The sequence below is a fragment of the Crotalus tigris genome, unplaced genomic scaffold, assembly GCF_016545835.1.
Source record: "Crotalus tigris isolate CLP2741 ecotype Arizona unplaced genomic scaffold, ASM1654583v1 scf7180000020588.15403103151:6194809, whole genome shotgun sequence".
In the NCBI taxonomy this organism is placed as follows: domain Eukaryota; kingdom Metazoa; phylum Chordata; class Lepidosauria; order Squamata; family Viperidae; genus Crotalus; species Crotalus tigris.
Window position 1 is genome coordinate 733,479 of NW_024098092.1, and position 19,592 is coordinate 753,070.

The 19,592-nt window shown below is 51.3% G+C and overlaps 1 protein-coding gene across 3 annotated transcripts; it reads right to left on the minus strand.

The window, feature by feature from the left end:
- Positions 1 to 670: 670 nt before the first annotated feature.
- On the minus strand, positions 671 to 17,804 carry LOC120319047 (anoctamin-7-like). Of its 3 annotated transcripts, none has more exons than XM_039367343.1 (23): positions 17,195 to 17,804; positions 16,339 to 16,435; positions 15,754 to 15,944; positions 15,338 to 15,445; positions 15,106 to 15,242; positions 14,795 to 14,852; positions 14,449 to 14,559; positions 13,458 to 13,623; positions 12,380 to 12,470; positions 10,325 to 10,421; positions 8,882 to 9,025; positions 7,352 to 7,489; positions 7,159 to 7,257; positions 6,133 to 6,235; positions 5,772 to 5,883; positions 5,389 to 5,446; positions 5,108 to 5,205; positions 4,842 to 4,978; positions 4,158 to 4,363; positions 3,848 to 3,990; positions 3,673 to 3,763; positions 2,207 to 2,375; positions 671 to 1,139 (listed from the first exon to the last, which is right to left on the minus strand). In XM_039367343.1, exons 1-23 carry the CDS (start codon positions 17,324 to 17,326, stop codon positions 1,108 to 1,110), a joined length of 2,718 nt encoding a protein of 905 aa, XP_039223277.1. In that variant the 5' UTR covers positions 17,327 to 17,804; the 3' UTR covers positions 671 to 1,107. The 3 variants fall into 3 exon arrangements, with proteins under 3 accessions (XP_039223277.1, XP_039223278.1, XP_039223279.1); XM_039367344.1 differs by having other exon boundaries at positions 5,389 to 5,443; positions 17,195 to 17,803; XM_039367345.1 differs by having other exon boundaries at positions 2,238 to 2,375; positions 17,195 to 17,803.
- Between the last annotated feature and the right edge of the window lie 1,788 nt (positions 17,805 to 19,592).

A 19,592-nucleotide genomic window follows, 5' to 3' on the forward strand; every position in this document is an offset into this window, starting at 1 on the left:
CATTAGGTGGGTGTGGCCCATTGGGTGGGTGTGGCTGTGATGGTAACTGGGTGGGACTAAAAAGTTCAATCAATCAATTCCAACTTTGCAAGATCTTTTTTTTTCCCCGCGAGAAGTTGAAATTGACTGATTGATTGAACCTTTTTTTTTTTGCACACGGCGGCGGAGGCCTAAAGCAAAAAGGTTTTATAAAACCCAGCTGAAGGCCTAGGACTGGGGCGACGGCGCACGTGCCCACAGAGAGGGCTCTGAGTGCCGCCTCTGGCACTCGTGCCATAGGTTTGCCACCACTATTCTATCATATTCTTTCTCCAATAGAAATAAGCAACTCAGGAATATCAAAGATTCCAGCGCTTTTGTTATAGAATTGCACCAGCAAAGCCCCCAGGTGTCCCCACTCTCCCGTGGCCCCTCATGGAGACAAAAGATCCAGACCGTTCCAGACTTTTATTAAATCCCCTGTCGATACAAGCTGTACCGTTGCAACTCTGAATTGTCATGACGGTCAGAAAGGCCCAAGGTGGGATTAGGAGGGAACGGAAATCGTGCTAAAAGAGTGTTGGGTTTCACTTCCCAAGCCATCGGCAACAGCTGTGGGGCGAAGGAAGGTAGGGCAGTGCCACATCTCCCACAGTCCACAGCCTCCCCCCCACCCACCCATGTCCTTCCACAAGGATTTCTGGTGGCTTGGTTGAAGCTCTATTTGGGGGGACTCGCTCTTTGAAGACGTCCCTGCCCTTCGGACGCAGGTTGAAACCTGCAAGGCCGAGAAGAAGCCACCAAGGAGCCAAGGCGGCAGGGAATCGGAAAGGAGGCCAAGCTGGGCTCGTCCCAGAACTGGTCTCCGAGGCCCCTTGCCTGGGAAGCTGAGAAAAGAAAGAATCCGCCAGGAAACGTTTCCAGGAGAATAGCTTGGGAGCCTCGGTCAAGGTCTCCGTGGGGCTTCCTTAGTCCAATCTTCTGGGTCTCGCAAAGTCCGCTGCAGGAAAATTCTTCCCTCCCAGTCCCCACTGGCATTGTCCATGCGGTCGAGAGAGCTGCTCGGCACTGGAGCAAAAAAATGGAGGGGGATGCACTGGTGCCCATGCTTCGACCTCGCCGGCAGGGCTAATTCATACTGCTGGAGAAAAGGCTGCTTGCTGTACGAAGAGAAGTAGAAATAAAACAGAAGGGCCTGTTCAGAATAAGGAAGCAAAAGCGTGCTCCCGTTTTTTTCTTTCACGATCTCCACCCCGCTCTGGCAAAACGCGGCCGAGAGGCTTGCGGTGAGGAGCTGAAAGGGCAGCTCGAATGAAAGCGATAATTTAAGTTGAGCATTAAGGGGAGAAGTGGTTTATTTAATCCAGTGGTTCTCAACCTTTTTAACGCCGCGACCCCCCCCCCAACCGATCGTAAGTCGAGGACTACTCAACCGGTCGTAAGTCAAGGACTACAACTGGTGCAGCACCGTTTGCAGAATGGGACTTTTGGCGGGCTCAGCAGGGCAAAGACAGCCTGGACAATTCCTATTGGCTTTGGAAAGCCAATAGAATTAGACTCTATTCAAGAGACTCTATTCTATTGGCTTTCAAAAGCCAATAGAATAAAAGGGAGTAGCACAGCTAAGGAAAAGGGGGAAAATATGGTGGACTGCGTTGTTTGGCGACCCCCTCAGGACGGCATCCTCAGCCAAAGGAGCCTCAGAGGACAGAAAGAGACGCTGTTTTTTTCCCCTATTTGGATGGCGGTTCCAGGGAAAGAGCCCCGCCCTGGACGCAGGCATTTCTGGAGCCGAGAAGACGAAGATCCCCCTCAGCACAAGGCTGCCTCTGATTATGTTGCCCTTAATGGAAGCACAGATGGTACAAGCATCACAGTACAGACTGCACCACGACACAAAGGGCAATCACACCATGCTACAGTGGTGCAGCTCGTCGTGAAGAGAGAGGCGCAGATTCTGAGTGATTTTGGGGGGTGGTGGCGCTAAGTCTCCCCGAGTTTCTCGGCTGGAAATCCGAACTTGCCAGAGTGTGTGATTGCACAGCCACCCATTCATCTTCACCGCACAAGGTGGCCGGACTGCGGAAGCCCGGGTGGTGCCGGCTCTGGGGAAGAAGGGTCCATACCTGTCCCTCTTCTGAACCCTTCTCTCGGCACTGGAGCAAAACACACAGACACACAAACGGACACACATGCGTTGTGCTTTGTGCTGCTCTCACCGACTGACCTGAGCTGCTGGGAGAAGAGTCGGGACTCACCGTCGTCAGCAGCGCCTCCTGGTGGTCGGCCAGGGCCTGCTTGGCTAGGTAACGCTCCCTCTTGATCTTGACTTCCAGGGACGCGGGGATGTCCGGCACCAGCCAGTCAATCAGGCGCAAGCAGAAGAAGACCACGTGCTGGAAATAATAATAATAACAATAATAATGATAAAGTTGGAAGGGACCTTGGAGGTCATCTAGTCCATCCCCCTGCTCAGGCAGGAAACCCTGTACCAGTGGTTCTCAACCTTTTTAATGCCGCGACCCCCCCCCAACCGGTCGTAAGTCGAGGACTACTCAACCGGTCGTAAGTCGAGGACTACTCAACTGGTGCAGCACCGTTTGCAGAATGGGACTTTTGGCGGGCTCAGCAGGGCAGAGACAGCCTGGACAATTCCTATTGGCTTTTGAAAGCCAATAGAATTAGACTCTATTCAAGAGAGTGTATTCTATTGGCTTTCCAAAGCCAATAGAATAAAAGGGAGTAGCATAGCTAAGGAAAAGGGGAAAAAAAATGGCGGACAGCCTTGTTTGGCGACCCCTGTGAAATGGTCGTTCGACCCCAAATGGGGTCCCGACCCACAGGTTGAGAACCACTGCCCTATACCATTTGGGACAAATGGCTGTCCAGAGAAGGAGGGAGGGAGGTGAGCCATGCGGGAGGCCGCCCATCCCCGAATCATCAGCCCTTACGACCACCTGGCCAGGTAAGCCAACACCACTCTCTCTTTTGGAAATGAAATTTTGACCGAAAAAAAAAAAAGGGCTGTGCCCAAAAGCCCAATATCAGGGTCTTTTCTATTTCTAAGTCAGCTTTGGAGTACAGAAATCTTAGCAACTGCGTTCTTTCACAAAGAGCAGATAATCAATATTTACCCAGATTGGCAGGTCTGACATTTGAATACGACCATGCCTTGGCAAATGGCAGCTGATAATCCAGCAAATTTCACCTCTTATTTGGATAAAAAAATGAGATGGTTCTAAGAGATTATTCAACTGAATAAATCCTGGTAAATAAATGGATAAGGAGGGCTTTTGAGTGAAAATAATCTGGGCTGAAACTTTTTTGCCCAACCCCGATTATACACTGAGAAACTTCGGATGTTACATTTGGAACAACAAGAATGAACATTCCCAGCCAACTAAATAAACAGCATTGAAATCTACCTTAAACGGATGATTGTATTCAATCCGTGCATTTTATTTTTTAAACAGGCAGAAAGTTCGAGCCAAAGGATACGCTGACGCTATCCTTGGAAAATGAGGCGCTATAAGCAACATAAATCGCGAACATCACGGAAGGATTAATTTTTTGGAATGCCTGCTTTCCTTTGACTTAAGCCAGGCCTTGCTTGCTCCCAACAGGCCACAGCTGCTGAGTCCCACACAGTAGTTCTCTACTCAGACTCCGTCCATAAAAGTGTTTGGGTCTCACCTCAAAGGCGATGATGAAGCCCAGGCGAATGGCCAGGAGTTTCCAGTAAAACAGGGTGTAGTTCCCGTGAGCATCGCGGAAGGCTTTGTACCTGTGGAGAGGCCACGGCAGATCAGCATCATGGGGTGGGGGAAGACCTAACCATGATTGCTGGCGATGGAGGCTCTCTGCTCACCTGCACATGGTATGGTTGCTGTGCACGTAAGCAGGTGGGGAGTAAGCCAGGGTGAAGTTCACATAGCCATGGAGATGGCTGTCATAATCATATTGGTACAGGAGCCGTGGCAGGAAGTCCGAGGTGAAGGCAATGAGAAAGGCCTGGGGGTAAACAGGCAGGAGTGGCTGTCATTGGGGCGAGGGGGGCTTTCTGCTGTTTCACTCACAGCCCCAGAGAAGATACGGACCCCCACATTCCCCCCAGTAAAGGGATCTTGGAAACTGCCGGTCAGTAGCTTGAGGATCTCCGCTGCTTCTTCTCGACTCACATTGACAACGACGGAGATTTGTGCCAAGACCTCAAGGAGAAAGAACCAAACACTGATGTCCTGGGCTCGCTCAGCCACGGGGCGCCGGTACTCGCAGACAAATTTCTGGGCATCCAGACGGATCTCGACCCAGTTATTGAGCAGGGCGAAGAGCGGGGCCAGCGGGAAAGCTGCCACAAAAATGGTGATGAAGCCAAACTGGAGCACTAAGGAAGAAGGGGCCACGTTTAGTGTCACTGTTTTGCAGAACCCTACGCAATCCTCGGAACGACGGGAGGAATAGGGCTCGTGTCTGCAAGACTGACCAGATGATCTTTTGGGTGGTTCTTCCTTTCTTACCTCTGCGTGTCATACTAGGCTAAAGTTTGGATGACCAAACCATCAGGGTGGAGAAGAACTGGAAGGATTTCAGTTATCCCAAACGTATTCAGTCTAACGAAAGTGGAACATCCAATATAACTGGACTCGCTTTACTGGAAAAGCTATCTTTTGGACATTGGGAGGCTGGACAACTCTGTTGCTCGCCACTCAATTAGTGTAGCTCTTGATCTTTGGAGAGCCACTCGTGGAAAGGATCTCCAGGTCTCACTGGACCAAGTGATGGCCTGAATCTAGACCTCCCGAACTCCTTTTGCTCCTCTGTGTCCCAAAGGAGCTTGACTCCCCTTCTCCCTTCCTGCTCACCCATCTCCAGGTACTCCTCAAACAGGCCTTCACATTCAATCAGTTCATAGTCTTCCTCCCACCGTTTGGGCTCCTGGCAGATCTGCCCCCCTCGCACCTTGGCCAGCTTCCTTTTCTGGTGCCAAGCCTTTAGCTTGCTGCAAGGAAAGAAACAGGACGCTTCGGTCTGGCTGTCCCCCCTCAGCTGGGGAAGTGCCACTCAATTACTGGCACTCCTTTGACCAATCCACCTTGTCTCTCGGCCGTTTCCCAAGAAGGCAACTCACGGAACAAAGAACTCCTGGACGTTGCTGACAATCTGCTTCCCAACCATGATGATGAACAGCTGCTGGGCCAATTCGATGAGGCACCCGCCAGGACCGCACTGCAGGATGAGAGGGGGGGGACATGCGTGCACCTGCGGCATTTGCACGTCATCTCTGTACATCGGGGACAACCGTTACGGTACAGCCAAAGAAAATGCATGTGCATGGCTCTGCCCAATTCTTTTGAGAAGTGGCCGTCAGTGTCTGGCGTGCACAAGGACTCACTGCGGCATTATACTTACATCTTCATTCCTCATGCCTAAGAGCTGTCCATATTGGCCAGGGTAGCCCACAAACCTGCTGGGAAAAAGGGAAGGTATTGAAAAGGATGGAAAGTCAGGTCCAGCTCTGAGGATAGGAAGCCCAGTTCTTGCCCAGAGCTGTGTGTTTTGTGTTGTGAACCCAACTCTGGACCAGCAGGGAGAGAGTCAAGATTGGCCTAATAAGGTGGCAGGAAAACGGGTCTATGTTCAAGAGGAAGGCCCAGCTCAACTCAGAGGCCCCTTGAGTCTGGTTTGGCATCTCTCTCGTTTTGCAAGGAGGGCTAGATGGCCCAAGGACCTCTCCGAGCGAGCCTCCTTCCCTCCCTGCCTCTAAGCGGAAAGCTTTTCGCCGCGTCCCCTACCTGCCTTTGAAGAAAGCCACGTAGAAAGGAGACGAGTAGAAGTTCACAAACTGGAAAATGAACACTTTGAAGGTAAAGGCGTCCTCGTGCTGCGTCTGAGTCCGGTGCATTTCTGCAAGGAGGAGTAGAGAGGTGAAACAAGGACAAGCCGGATCAATCACAGATGCCGAAGGAATCGGCCCGGAGTTCTGACAGGTTCCAGCAACGAGAAAGCCTAATAATCGGCGGTTAAAAAAAGTTCCAATTCTATGAAATGTGTTTCCCCCCCTCCCCACAAAGGAGGTTTTGAGTACTCTTAAAAGCGAAACATCCCCGGGCTCATTGGCTACTGTTGGTCGAACGACGGGAGTCTTCCACTCACCCCATCTGGTAAGCTTCTCGGCCAAGGAGGTGTAGACCTGGCTCATGAGAAGGATGAGCACCAGGTTCACCATGGAGCTGCTGATATTCGCAATGTTACCTGCCTGCAGGAACAGGGGGGGAGAGGTCCCATTTTACCCCATTTTCTCGTCCCTCAACCCTCTCCTCCCGGGGGGGCGGGCATTTTGCCCATCTCTTTTGAACTTTCACGGTACCCCAGCTAGAACTGCAATAAAGATGCATAAAAAGAAAAAGCACAGAGAACCTGAAGGTTTTCAAGATAATATTTACACAGAAAGTAATTTAAGAGGACCATAACTTAGGTGGGTTTTGGACCACCAGCTGGAAGAGCAAAAGGCAGGTGAAAGCTTCTCTTTCTACTACTGCTATTGTTGCCTTACGAGCCTTGTATTAGAGCAGGGGTCTTCAAAGCTGGCCCTTTGATGACTTGTGGACTTCAACTCCCAGAATTCCTCAGCCAGCCTCCATTTTGTTTGTTAGATTTAAGACAGGGGTCTTCAAACATGGCCCTTTGATGACTTGTGGACTTCAACTCCCAGAATTCCTCAGCCAGCCTCCATTTTGTTTGTTAGATTTTAGACAGGGGTCTTCAAAGCTGGCCCTTTGATGAGTTGTGGACTTCAACTCCCAGAATTCCTCAGCTAGCTTCCATTTTGTTTGTTAGATTTAAGACAGGGGTCTTCAAAGCTGGCCCTTTGATGACTTGTGGACTTCACGTATGCCTGGCTGAGGAATTCTGGGAGTGGAAGTCCACAAGTCATCAAAGGGCCACATTTGAAGACCCCTGTATTAAGAGTGTTAGCGAACCGGGCTGTGGATAATATCAAATCCAGCTCTGTCTTCCCTGACACATTTTTTTCTGTGCAGACAGAAAGAGGAACTGCCCATAATTCTGTTCTCTCTGAAACCCTAAATCTGGAGAAAGGATAAGGAACATCTCTGGGGAGGGCCCAACGGAATCTTGAGGGCGGAGGTGTCCAAGCAGAGCCAAGAGGGCAGCCCTCACCTGCGTCATCAGAACTCTGTTTCCGGTGTGGTAGATTGCGGTGCTGACAATCCCCCGGTACATGATCACCGACACCAAAAAGATCATCACCACGCAGAGCTGAGGAGGAACCAAGACGCGAGAGGAGCATCAGAGATTGGGGACGGGGCTCTCTTTCTCTCCTCCCCCCCTCCCCATGGCAATAGCCCCTCACCATGATGACGATAGCCATGGACCCAGTCAGGATGCGTGACAGCTGGTCGTGCTTAGGGAAATAGGGCTCCTTCAGGCCTGTGATGGGGTTCTGTTCCAGGCAAGGGGCCCTAGCAGCAAACTCTGGGCGAGGACGTTCCTAGGGGCAGGCCAGAGAAAGTGGGAGAGGAAAAAAAGGGGGGGGGGAAATCAGGGTGAGAACAAACAAGGAAGTGACCTTGTTGAACTCAATGGGAGGTTTAGCGTTGGTTTGTATTTTGTGCTTTCGGCTCGGGGCCGAATCCTGTCAAGGGCCTGGAAGATTGCCTGCAGTTTTCTTGGCAAGATTTCCGAGGTGGCTTGCCCTTGCCTGCTTCCTAGGGCTGAGAGAGAGTGACTGGCCCAAGATGGCTAGTCAGCTGTGATGACCCAGGGCCCCGAACAGAGGCAAAGCAATCAGCTGGTCAGAATAATTGTCTTTGTAAGCACCTCCAACGTTCACCCCACATTGCTGGCACAAGGTCAATAAAACAGTCAACGGAGCGAAACGGTTCTTTAAAGTAAAACAGATAACAAACAAAGTATGATCTTTTCAACGCCCAGCTTGCCTGTAACCTGCAAACCACAAAACTGAGGACAGCAAGGAACACTCAGCAGGAAACCAACTTGATCCAAAATGTAAAGAGTCCAGGTACAAGAGCTCACATCACAAGAGTTCACGTTTGTTCCCGGCAAATGCCCCACCCCACAGCGTTTCCTTAAATACCTACTCCCCAGGCGTGCCTTGTGGAGTGGGGCGGGACGCTCTCCTCCCGAGCAGTTGTTCCCTCCTCCTCTCTGCTCTCCTTGCTCTGGGATCTGGTGGGGAGGGCCTTGCTCCTCGCTTGAGCTGTGCCTTCCCTGTTCCAAGCTTGAAGGGCCCTGGCCTGCTTCAGCCTGTTCCTCCCCACAGTCTTCCGAAGCCACAGACACCCCCTCCTCCGCCTCAACAGGGAACTCCATGTTGTCCTCAGAATCAGTCTCCAACCGGGGGCATGACATCAGGCCTAGGGCAGGACTAGAACTCCCGGTCTTATAACGTGGCGCCTTAAGCACTGCATCATACAGGCTCTCTCAACGGGAGTTATTCCCAGTTACGTGAGGGCGATGACTTCCACCTGGTCTTATTACGAGCTGATTTGTGATCAGTACCCTTCCCCACCTTATTTTGCTCTTGTACCGGAGTTATCAGTAACAGGATTGGATGCCTTTTAGTAAGGCAACCTTCAATTGGGCAGAATTACAGCTTCGTTGGTTGAGTCAACCTCTTACTGTCTTTGGTAAACGGCCCCGGGAATGCCTGCTGGCCATCCCAAGACAAAAGGCAAAAAACGTAATCGGAATTGTCCTGATATTCATCGTTCGGCGTGATGGTTCCAAGTGGTTTCCTTCCGGGGTCTGCTGAGGTTGTCCTACCTGCCCAGGAAGGAACGAGGGCCAGCTGGCTTGGCCTCCCCCCCCCCCGCCCGTGGGGAGAGCAGCGGGAAAGGAAGATTGGGAAAAGGACACTTGCCTCCTCTTCTTGGAAGTCCATGCAGTCCCAATGGTGAGCCAGCGTGGCGTTTCTCCGCTTCCAATACTCCAGGAACGTCACAGCCCAGAAGGACATGAAGATGCTAAAGAAAACGGTCCCCGGATGGTCAAAGAGGTACCCAAGCTGCAGAGATGGAGAAAAAGGATTGGAAAAAAAAAAAAACCCTCTCCCAGACTAGAGGATTTGCCAGCGGCTACCACCCCCATTCCTGAGGGACGAGCAAATCTGACCTGGGAGGGTCTATCCTGCTTTTCACCCACAATCTCAGGAGTCGCCAAAAACCATCTCATTCCCAAGAGAGTGAATAATTCTGAGCTTGGGGCTTTGGATACTGGAAGGGGGTTTGCCCCCTTGTTCCAGTGCTTCCCTAGAATAGAGCTGTGGTCCTGTGGGATACTGAGCAAATGAATGAGGAATGGGGGGGAAAAAATAAGCTGCTGATATAGTTGGATAATTGTTCCCATTTTATGGAGGAGCCGGATCAGCTGGGCCCTCTGCAACTGCACCAAGGTGGGACTTAAAATGGCTGCTGCGTGTCCGTCTCGGGAACCAGTGGATCTCAGATCTTTTTTTATTTATTTATTTTTATTAATTTTCTAATATTACATTTGCACCTTTGAAAAGCAACGTGGCAGCTGAGTACAATAATTCCGTTCCATTTAAATGTCATCAATACAAATCTCACAGTATTTACGACAACTAATTCCCTCTCTTTCCCCCTTAACATATAGTCTCTCATATTCAAACCAACACAGTTCTTATTCTATACCAGTGGTTCTCAACCTGTGGGTCGGGACCCCATTTGGAGTCGAACGACCGTTTCACGGGGGTCACCAAACAACGCAGTCCACCATTTTTTTCCCCCTTTTCCTTAGCTGTGCTACTCCCTTTTATTCTATTGGCTTTTGAAAGCCAATAGAATAGACTCTCTTGATAGAGCCTAATTCTATTGGCTTTCCAAAGCCAATAGGAATTGTCTAAGCTGTCTCTGCCCTGCTGAGCCCGCCAAAAGTCCCATTCTGCAAACGGGGCTGCACCAGTTTGAGTAGTCCTCGACTTACGACCGGTTGAGTAGTCTTCGACTTACGACCAGTTGGGGGGTCGCGGCATTAAAAAGGTTGAGAACCACTGTTCTATACAATCCAACAGAAAGTAGCTTTCTAACGTTCATCAATAATCTTCAGTTTAGACATAGCTTAATTAATTTAACATTCCACCTTTTGGACAGTCAGTGACTTCATACGTTTTTCTCAATGTGAAATTTTCCATCACTATTTTAAATTTAACGGATCGCAGATCTTCTCCCTTGCTCTCCTTAAGGAAAATCTCTCCCCTTGGGGGGCCCAGTTGGTGAGGGGACAAGGAAGCCATGTTCCCCCTCAGCGATGCCCCCTCCCCGGAAGCGGAAGGAAGCCCCCTTGCCTTTGCCATGGGGCAGATCTCGGAGAGGTTCCAGTTGCCACAAGTATCGCACAGAGGGCACATGAGGAAGTCTCCCCCACTCTTGCAGACTTCTTTCCTGGAAAGGGGGGAAAAAGAGAAGAGGGGGGGAACTTAGGGAGGAAAAGGCTTGTCCCCCCAATGCTATGGGGTGATTAATTAATACTGCTTATGATAATTAACCATATCTATTACTGTTATCTATTGCTATATCTATTCCTGTTATTTAAATATATATACCCAGACAATATACGGTTTGCTAAATATTGAAAATGTTACTTGGGGAAAGCTTAGTCCCAACCCCCAACCCTGACCCCAACCCTAATCCCAATGCTGACCCCATTCTATCCCTAGCCCTATAAAAACTAATAAAACTTTTTTTTTTTTTTTAAGGATTCTGCCCTCAAGGAGATTTCTCCAAAAGGAGTCTAACAGCCCCTATTGATGCTCTGGTGCTCGGAGGTAGACTGCCCTTCAACCTGGAGGCTGCGTCACGGTAGATTGGGCGAAGTCGGTTAGAAAATGCAGGAAGAGTTTTGCATTGGGCCAAGATCTTTCTTCTACCGGTAAGTGTGCCAATAATAATAATAATAATAATAATAATAGTGTTCAAGTTAGGCTCCTTGGGTGCAATCCCAAAATAACTGGAGCACCACTTGAACACCATTGGCATTGACAAATTCGCTATTAGTCAATTGCAAAAGGCAGCCTTATTAGGAACTGCTTCCATCCTGCGACGATATCTGTAATACCATCAAACATCCACATCTGCCTATCCCAGGTTCTGGGTAAGGACTCGATAGGTAGACAAAATGCCAATCCAGTCTGAACATCTGGCTGACTGTGCGATGATCGATAATAATAATAATAATAATGTAATACCATCAAAGATCCACATCTGCCTATCCCAGGTCCTGGGTAAGGACTCGATAGGTAGACAAAATGCCAATCCAGTCTGAATATCTGGCTAACTGTGCGATGATCAATAATAATAATAATGATAATAATAATAATAATAATAATATAACATGTTGGATATTGTATTGCTTAATAATTAGGATATTAACTTGTTTATATTATTATGTTTACTTTTAATTTGTTTATATTTACGTTAAAGGGGAGTTAAAGCGCATTATGAACTTGGTTATTTATATAGTTGGTTAATGTTAGTTAGAGTATGATTATTATATTTGTAACCCTGTACTCAGCTCTGGGAAGTGGGGGAGGGAGGGGGGGTTTAGGGTGGGTGGGCTTTGGGGTGTATATTGTAACTTTTATAAAACTTTTCAATTAATAGTAATAATAATAATAATAATAATAATAATAATAATAATAATAATAATAATAATAATAATAATAATAATAAAGTTGGAAGGGACCTTGGAGGTCCTTCTCCCACCTCAGAGGCACAGATGCCCACTGGGCATGAAAGGACTGTGCCATGCGCAGGGGCAGGCTTCAGGCATGGGCCCTATATGCTCTAGGTAGACAAAGGGGTAGGCAACCTTGGCTCTTTTATGACTGGTGGACTTCAACTCCCAGAATTCCTGAGCCAGCCATGCTGAGGGGGAAGGGAGAGGTTTCCAAGCTCAGCCATGCTGGCTCAGGAATTCTGGGAGTTGAAGTCCACCAGTCATGAGGGGGCTATAGTTCCCTCATGCTGGCTCAGGAATTCTGGGAGTTGAAGTCCACCAGTCGTGAGGGGGCCATAGTTCCCCCATGCTGGCACAGGAATTCTGGGATTTGAAGGCCACGAGTCATGAAGAGGCCATAGTTCCCCATATTGGCTCAGGAATTCTTGGAGCTGAAGTCCACAAGTCATGAAGGGGCCAAGGTTGCCTACCCCTGCTCTAGGAAGAGCCTCATCAACAGCTATTTTCCACAAATGAAACGGTGCTCCATAAATTTGGTCAATAAGTGCACATTTTGGACAAGGAAGTAAACACCTCGCAGGAGAAATATGTGACTCTCGGATGTCCACTCCTGGCAGCCACGTTTCTCCATTCCCCCCTCCCACCAGCGTCCTTCCACACTCACGCTGGCACGTTGGTGTCCAGGACGAAGAGGCCGGCGAGGAACACAAAGCTGCCAATGGCTGCGGCTGGGATCAGCCAGGCTGTGTAGAAGCCTGCAAGAAAGAGGAAGAGGTGTTGAAGAACCCCCTGCCCCCTTTCCCCACCCGGAGGAGGTCCTCTGCCAGAGATGGTAAGCGTGCCGCACAGGTTCTGGCCAGATCGCAGCTTGCCACTTTGGAAGAATCGATTCGCAACATATGTTTTAATTTGCTTTTGCGTGAAACCGCTTCAGGCGTCTCGCCGTAGATCAGTGGTTCTCAACCTTTTGAATGCCGCGACCCCCAACTGGTCATAAGTCGAGGACTAAACCGTTCGTAAGTCGAGGACTACCCAACCAGTCATAAGTCGAGGACTTTCCCTGCCCGAGAGCGCCGCGCATGTGTGGTGCCGCGCCCTGCGCCAGCCGAGGCGTAGCTGGCAAGCGGCAGAGACGGAGCAGGCCGACCACCGGCTGGGCCACCAGCTGGCCCAGCCCAAGGCAGGTAAGGCACCCGCCGGAAAAGGGGGAAAAAAAATGGCGGACAGCCTTGCTTGGCGACCCCCGAGAAATGGTCGATAGACCCCAAATGGGGTCGTGATCCGTAGGTTGAGAACCGCTGCCGTAGACGAAACCATAATTTTAAGCATGAGCTGAGATCGCACAAGACCACAATGTGACCTGCATAGGCACTAAAGATTAAAGTTAAAATGCATCAGGTGCCAATGAAATGCCAGTTGGGCTCATGGATCTGACCTTGCTAAGGGTCCGTGCAACATACTCTGTGGTCTTAAAGCAGGGCTCTTCAAACTTGGCCCTTTGATGACTTGTGGACTTCAACTCCCAGAATTCCTCAGCCAGGCAAGCTGGCTGAGGAATTCTGGGAGTTGAAGTCCACAAGTCATCAAAGGGCCACGTTTGAAGACCTCTGTCTTCAAGGCAAGTTGTTCCCAGAGTTTGCTCAAAACCTGATCGATGTTTTATGTTCTGGACGGGGAGGGGGGGCTAGGCTGGGCAAGAGAAGCAAGACCTCCCCCCCCCCAATCCTCTGGATGTGTCTCACCCAGCCAGGCGAAGTAGATGGCCACCTTCTCTCCAAAGTATTCCCGGATGTGATCGAGGGGTTGATACTTGTACCAGCAGGCCCAGCGGGCCCAAAAACGGTACAGGATCTGGCGGGGGTTCAGCTCTTCGCTTAGTACCTCATAGTCCGGGAGCTCATAGGGACCCTAGAGAGAGAGAGAGAGAGAGAGAGAGAGAGAGAGAGAGAGAGAGAGAGAGAGAGAGAGAGAGAGAGAGAGAGATTGAAGGGATACCCATCCTCCACAAGGCAACCCCCAAAGACCTTGGCAGGGCTCTTAAAAGGCTAGAGCTGGAATACGAAACCCAGCCAGAAGACTGGTGCCAAACTACTTCTCCCTAAAACAGTGGTTCTCAACCTTTTTAATGCTGCGACCCCCAACCGGTCGTAAGTTGAGGACTACTCAACCGGTCGTAAGTCGAGGACTACTCAACTGGTGCAGCACCGTTTGCAGAATGGGACTTTTGGCGGGCTCAGCAGGGCAGAGACAGCCTGGACAATTCCTATTGGCTTTTGAAAGCCAATAGAATTAGACTCTATTCAAGAGAGTCTATTCTATTGGCTTTCGAAAGCCAATAGAATAAAAGGGAGTAGCACAGCTAAGGAAAAGGGGAGAAAACAATGGCGGACTGCGTTGTTTGGCGACCCCCATGAAATGGTCGTTCGACCCCAAATGGGGTCCCGACCCACAGGTTGAGAACCGCTGCCCTAAAAAAAACAAAACCAAATTTAAGGGATATTACTGGAAAGTGAGTGAAGGACTGCTTTGTGATGCTCAAAAACGCCAGGGGTCGTTTCCCTTTGCGGACCACCAAAGTGAAAAGGCAGGAAGGAGAGGCCTTTCCTTGACCAATGACCGCGCTGGGGCCGGAGAGGCAGGACTTCTGGGCCGAGATGGACCCGGCCCTCCTGGGCACGACCTCTCTGCTTTCCCGCTCTGCTCCCCGCCGGGAAGCCTCGGCGACCCACTTACCTCGTGCAGCGGGAAAGCGGCGGAGTAGACCCCTTCGTTCAGCAGTCGGTCGATGCCTATTTCGGCGTGCTTCCGTTTCCCGTAAATCGTCCGTGCCAAGATTTCATACACCTGCAGGTGGGATTAACTGGTCATGCACCGGGACACGGAAAGCCAGAACAAGAACTACACACGCACACATACAAAAAGTGGAAAGCGGGGTTGCTGTGTCAATGTTGGACCATCGCCCAAGGAAGCGAGCCAATGGTCGAAACGGCAGAGAAAGGGAGGGCTTCCTCCCTCTGAGCTGGCCTTATCTGCTCCAGCCCTGGAACTGGGCTGGGGCTTCTCCCCTACGAGGGCTTACGATGCGATGCCTTTGCGTATTGTTGAAGTAGCTGTCGTGCAAATCACTGCCCAGGAACCTGGAAAAGAGAGCAGCAGCAGATTTAAGCCAAAGGCCGACGTAAAATGTTCTTCAAAGCCGAAAGGGGCTTTGTGGGGGTCCGGATGCCAGCCTTGACTGAACCTGCGCTCGGTCCAGCAGTCCTTCCCTCCTCCCTTCAGCCGAAGGAAAATCCTACGAAGGGAACGATCAACATTCCCAGGAAATTGGGAGCCGGAGAGCCCTTCTCCCAGGCCAAGTCTCCATCTGAGCACACTTGTGCCCCCGCTCACCTGTCGAGCTTGGACTTGCGGAAGGCACAGGTGTAGTAATCCACGGGCTTGTTAGGCACCCTCTGGTCCATGAGGTTGGGGATGCGCAGCTTCCGAAGCAGGTCATCGGAACTATTTCTGTCTGGATTGGGGTGAGCCTGGGAAGGAAAGAGGACCCATGTGGCAGGACAGGGGGGAAGTGAAGCTCCTGTACCACACTCCAAAACACACACCAAACGAGCCCGGGACTTACTTGGAGAGGCGCTCGCATGCACAGCTCCTCGGCGTAATACACCAGCACCTCCCAGGGCGTGCTCAGCTTCAAGTAGTGGATGCTCTTGTGTTCGCTCTGGGTCACCTCCTGTAAAAACAACCCACTGGGTTGGGGGCGGGTCGCGAAGAGAAGGAGGGGAGACACCCCAAGCAAGAATTCCTGGAACCCCAATTATAACCCAGCATTTTTCTGCATGATGATAAGAGTGGACCTCTGCCAAGCACTTGGGTCAGTTCCACTTCAGTGCGAAGGAACGTCAGGACTGGGATGATATTTCTGCCAACACCAGCTAAGTCTAGACAGTCTCGGATGCCAACATGGCACTCCCTGTATTACTGCCACTGTATTTAATACCCCGTATTAAAGCCCGGAGACCTTTCCTGCAGAGACCGCACCTTCTCCATCAAGAGGCCAGCGTTCCGCAGATTTTTGAGGAATTTCCGCTTCCATCTCTCGTGCCGCCCGTAGCGGTGGTCCCCGCCGCTTCCATCTCTCGTGCCTGCTGCCGCCTCGCCCTGGCGGTGCAGCTGTTTGCCACGCCTCTTCTTCGAGGGACAGGCTTTCTCCTCCCAAACCAGCACGAAGTCTGCAAGCCAACCGGGTGGGCATTTTGAACCTTGGTCCAAAGGCTTCCCTAAGAGGCTTACGTTATTGTAAAATGAATTATTGCAAGCGTTCTGAATTCTCAGGCAGTGATTTGCCACGAGTTTTTTCCCAGCTGCTGCCCCTTGCCCTGGAAGCTGGTTTCCGGCTTAGTTCGTCTTCGGTATTTGGAAAAGAGCTTTCGGGAAGAAGTCCCGTTTCATCAAGGATTCTTGCTTTGGCCAAATCATCCAGATGAACTTGTGAACAAAAAAAACCCCGACATTCCCTCTGCTGGACTCTCATGTGCTTGCGCTGAGCAAGAGTTCATTTAGGACAGGGTCCGAGGTCCTTCCCAGATCCATCCATTTATGCCACCAAGAAGTAGAACTACTCACCGATCTTGGTTTTCCCATCTCTGAAGTAATTTCCTCTGCGGCTGGTGGAAGAATCATAACCGTCTCTGCCGTAAATGTAGACCGTATCTTCCGCATCCTGCCAATGAGAAGATCAAGTGAGACCAGATGGGTATAGACAGAGGATGCTGGGACCCCTCTGGGACCAACTGATGCTGTGGGTCGGAAAACATGACCGCCAGGCAGGAGACACTGGAGAGTACCACTGTCCCACATTAGAGGCTGTATTTTAAGAGATCTTAGCAGCTTGCAGCACAAATTTGGGGTATGTCGTCCCTCTCTTGTCTGCTTGCTTACAAACCCAGTGCTGCACCAGAGGCTCAAAGGCTCCTGCTTTGGGGTGATGGGTTGTGCCGCACATCGCAAAGCATGGTTTTGGCATCGCCCTGGCAAGGATGCAGTTGCCAAGCTCCCCCTTTTCTCTACGCGGCCTCCACGGAGACCTACACCTCAATCATTTCAGGGTCCCAAATTCATTGCACACTTGCCGTCGGAAACAGCTGGCTTCCCTCCAGGTGGAAGCCCACAACTCTTGCCCTCTAACGTCCCGTTTTATTTGCACGGTGACAGATCGCATGCTGGGTCAGCTTATGAGGCTTTCAGGCGCTCCTGGGGAATTTGAATCTGCCCCTGTTCTCTTGTGGGAACTTTTTAACGGGTCGCCTCCTGAGGGCTTGCGTGCTGAGAGCATGCACAGAGTGCTTTCGCCCGCTGACGCCGTTGCGGCCAGATCCCACAGCCATCCCTGAGCAAAACGATCCTGGCGGGATGGAAGGTCTTTTTTTTTTTAAACAAAGCCCAGTTGGATCCCATCAATCCGCTCTCCCCGCGTACTTACGAAGCTACCGGTGGAGGCCCCATTTTGAACGGCTCCGGCATCGCTGAAGTGGGCCCCGGAGCAGCTCTTTGACACACTGAGCAGGAGGCTGGCATCGGCTGGACTCAGAGCAGACGCTTTCTTGCGGATCATGGTGTTTTTGGCAAGGGAAGGACGCTCTAGGACCTACTTGCTTCTTCAGCTCTTGGCCATGCGTAGGGGGAGGCCGGGAGAGGAGCCCAGCAACACCCAGGTGCTGTCGTTGGGGGTGGGGGGGCTCCTGCCCTGCTCTCAGCTCATCCCTGGTCCTGGAACCTGCTGTGGAGATGCCTGTGCAGCATCTTCTGGGAGAGCAAAGCAGCGGCGTTGTTGTCCACGTACCAACAACAACAGTCACCTTCCTTGGTGAAGGGGGCAGCTGGGAGCCTCCCTCCCTCCCGCCTGCTTTTCAGGGCAGGTCCCCGTGATGCCAATGCCGCCTGCCTGCGTAGCTATGGAAATCAGCTAAGAGCTGCTGCTTCCCAGCCTGTCTTTCCCAGCCTGGCTCTGCAGGCTGGAGGAGGAGGAGGAGGGGCTGCGCAGCAGCAGCAGCAGCAGGCCAGAAGCCATCGCAAAGAAATTGGCCAGCCAGTTCTTATGCCCGGGAGACAGAATGCCCTTCTGCTCCGAGCGGTCAGAGGGACACACATGGCAACGCGCAGGGAGCTTTTCCTCCCCTTTGGATGTAAATAAGGTTGCTTGGTGGGGTGATGAAGATGAGGGGAGGCTTGGAAAACAAACCCCGGATTTCTCACCTTTTCAGCCAAATGACTCCCCTTTAGATTTTTCCTGTTCGGAGTTTGCGTGTGTTTGTGTGAGTGTGTGTGCTTATCCATTATTGTCCCGCTGGAGCAGTGGTTCTCAACCTGTGGGTCGGGACCCCATTTGGGGTCGAACAACCATTTCACGGGGGTCGCCAAACAACGCAGTCCGCCATTTTTTTCCCCCTTTTCCTTAGCTGTGCTACTTGAATAGAGTCTAATTCTATTGGCTTTCAAAAGCCAATAGGAATTGTCCAGGCTGTCTCTGCCCTGCTGAGCCCGCCAAAAGTCCCATTCTGCAAACGGTGCTGCACCAGTTGAGTAGTCCTCGACTTACGACCAGTTGGGGTCGCGGCATTAAAAAGGTTGAGAACCACTGCGCTGGAGCATCGCAAGACATATAGAATCCAGCTGTCCTATGAATCCCCGCCAATAATTGGTTTGGCGTCGTGCTTAGCTTCCACAAGACATTGAAACATAATTGAGTCAGAGAGAATGCACAAAAGGTTTGTGAAAGCTCTCCAACAGGGATTGGGGTCAGGAAGGGAAAGACGCCGGTTGTTTTTAAGCATTTTAACCAATCCTGAACCTCCTATGAAACTTGTCCAGGGGAACCACCTGCCTCCAGAAGCGGTGAACGCTCCAACACTGGAAGTTTTTAAGAAGAGACTGGGCAGCCATTGGTCCGAAATGGTATATAGGCAGTGACGGTGAACCTTTTAGAGACTGAGTGCCCAAAAACGGGCCCCGCCCCTGCTCCAACCCCCCTGCCTACCCATCCCCCACCCCTCCTGCCCATAGGACCACTCACCGCCTCCAGGGCCCTCTGCAGATCGCCCAGGCAGCCCAGCAGCGCTATGGCGGCCATGCCCTCTGCCCGTGCCCTGCAGCATCAACTGCAGGATGGAGCGTGAGGGCAGTCTTGTCTATGCTGCCTGGCTGCCATGTCCTTGGCTGCGCTGCTCCGTGTGGGCCATGCTCGGGGGCGAGTCTCCTTCATGGGGGCTGCTGGAGAGGAGGGGGTCATGTGGGGAGGCGAGGCTGGGACAACGGCACGTGTGCCCACAGAGAGGCCTCCGAGTGCCGCCACTGGCACCCGTGCCCTAGGTTCGCCACCACTGGTACAGGGTTTCCTGCCTGAGCAGGGGGTTGGACTAGACGCCCTCCAAGGTCCCTTCCAACTTCATTTTTATTTTTATTATCATCATTCTCAGAGGATATTCTCTTTTCTTTTTGCTTGTGCAAAGCCCCATGGGACAGCTTTGAAGATGGGCTGATAACCAGGAGGAGGACTGCAGCCTGCAATCCAGAAGCGCTGGGTCTCAAAGAGGCCCATTAAATATTAACCCTGATGCTTTGAGAAACATGCCTGGAAGGCAAGTTGGTTTGCTGCCGAGGCAGGAGGCCAAGAAGCCCCTACCCATTTCAGACGCATCAGCCTCGCAGGAAGGGAAATCTGGAAGGGTGAAGGCGGTGATGGAGCTGCCCCCTTCTGGCTGGAAGGGAGGCGATTCCCTCCTGACCAGGCCTTGGGGCTCCGACTGCTCGCTCCCTACTGCAAAGATGTGCATCTGGCACACCGGGCTGCTTTTTGGCCAGACACACCATTGGAATCGCCG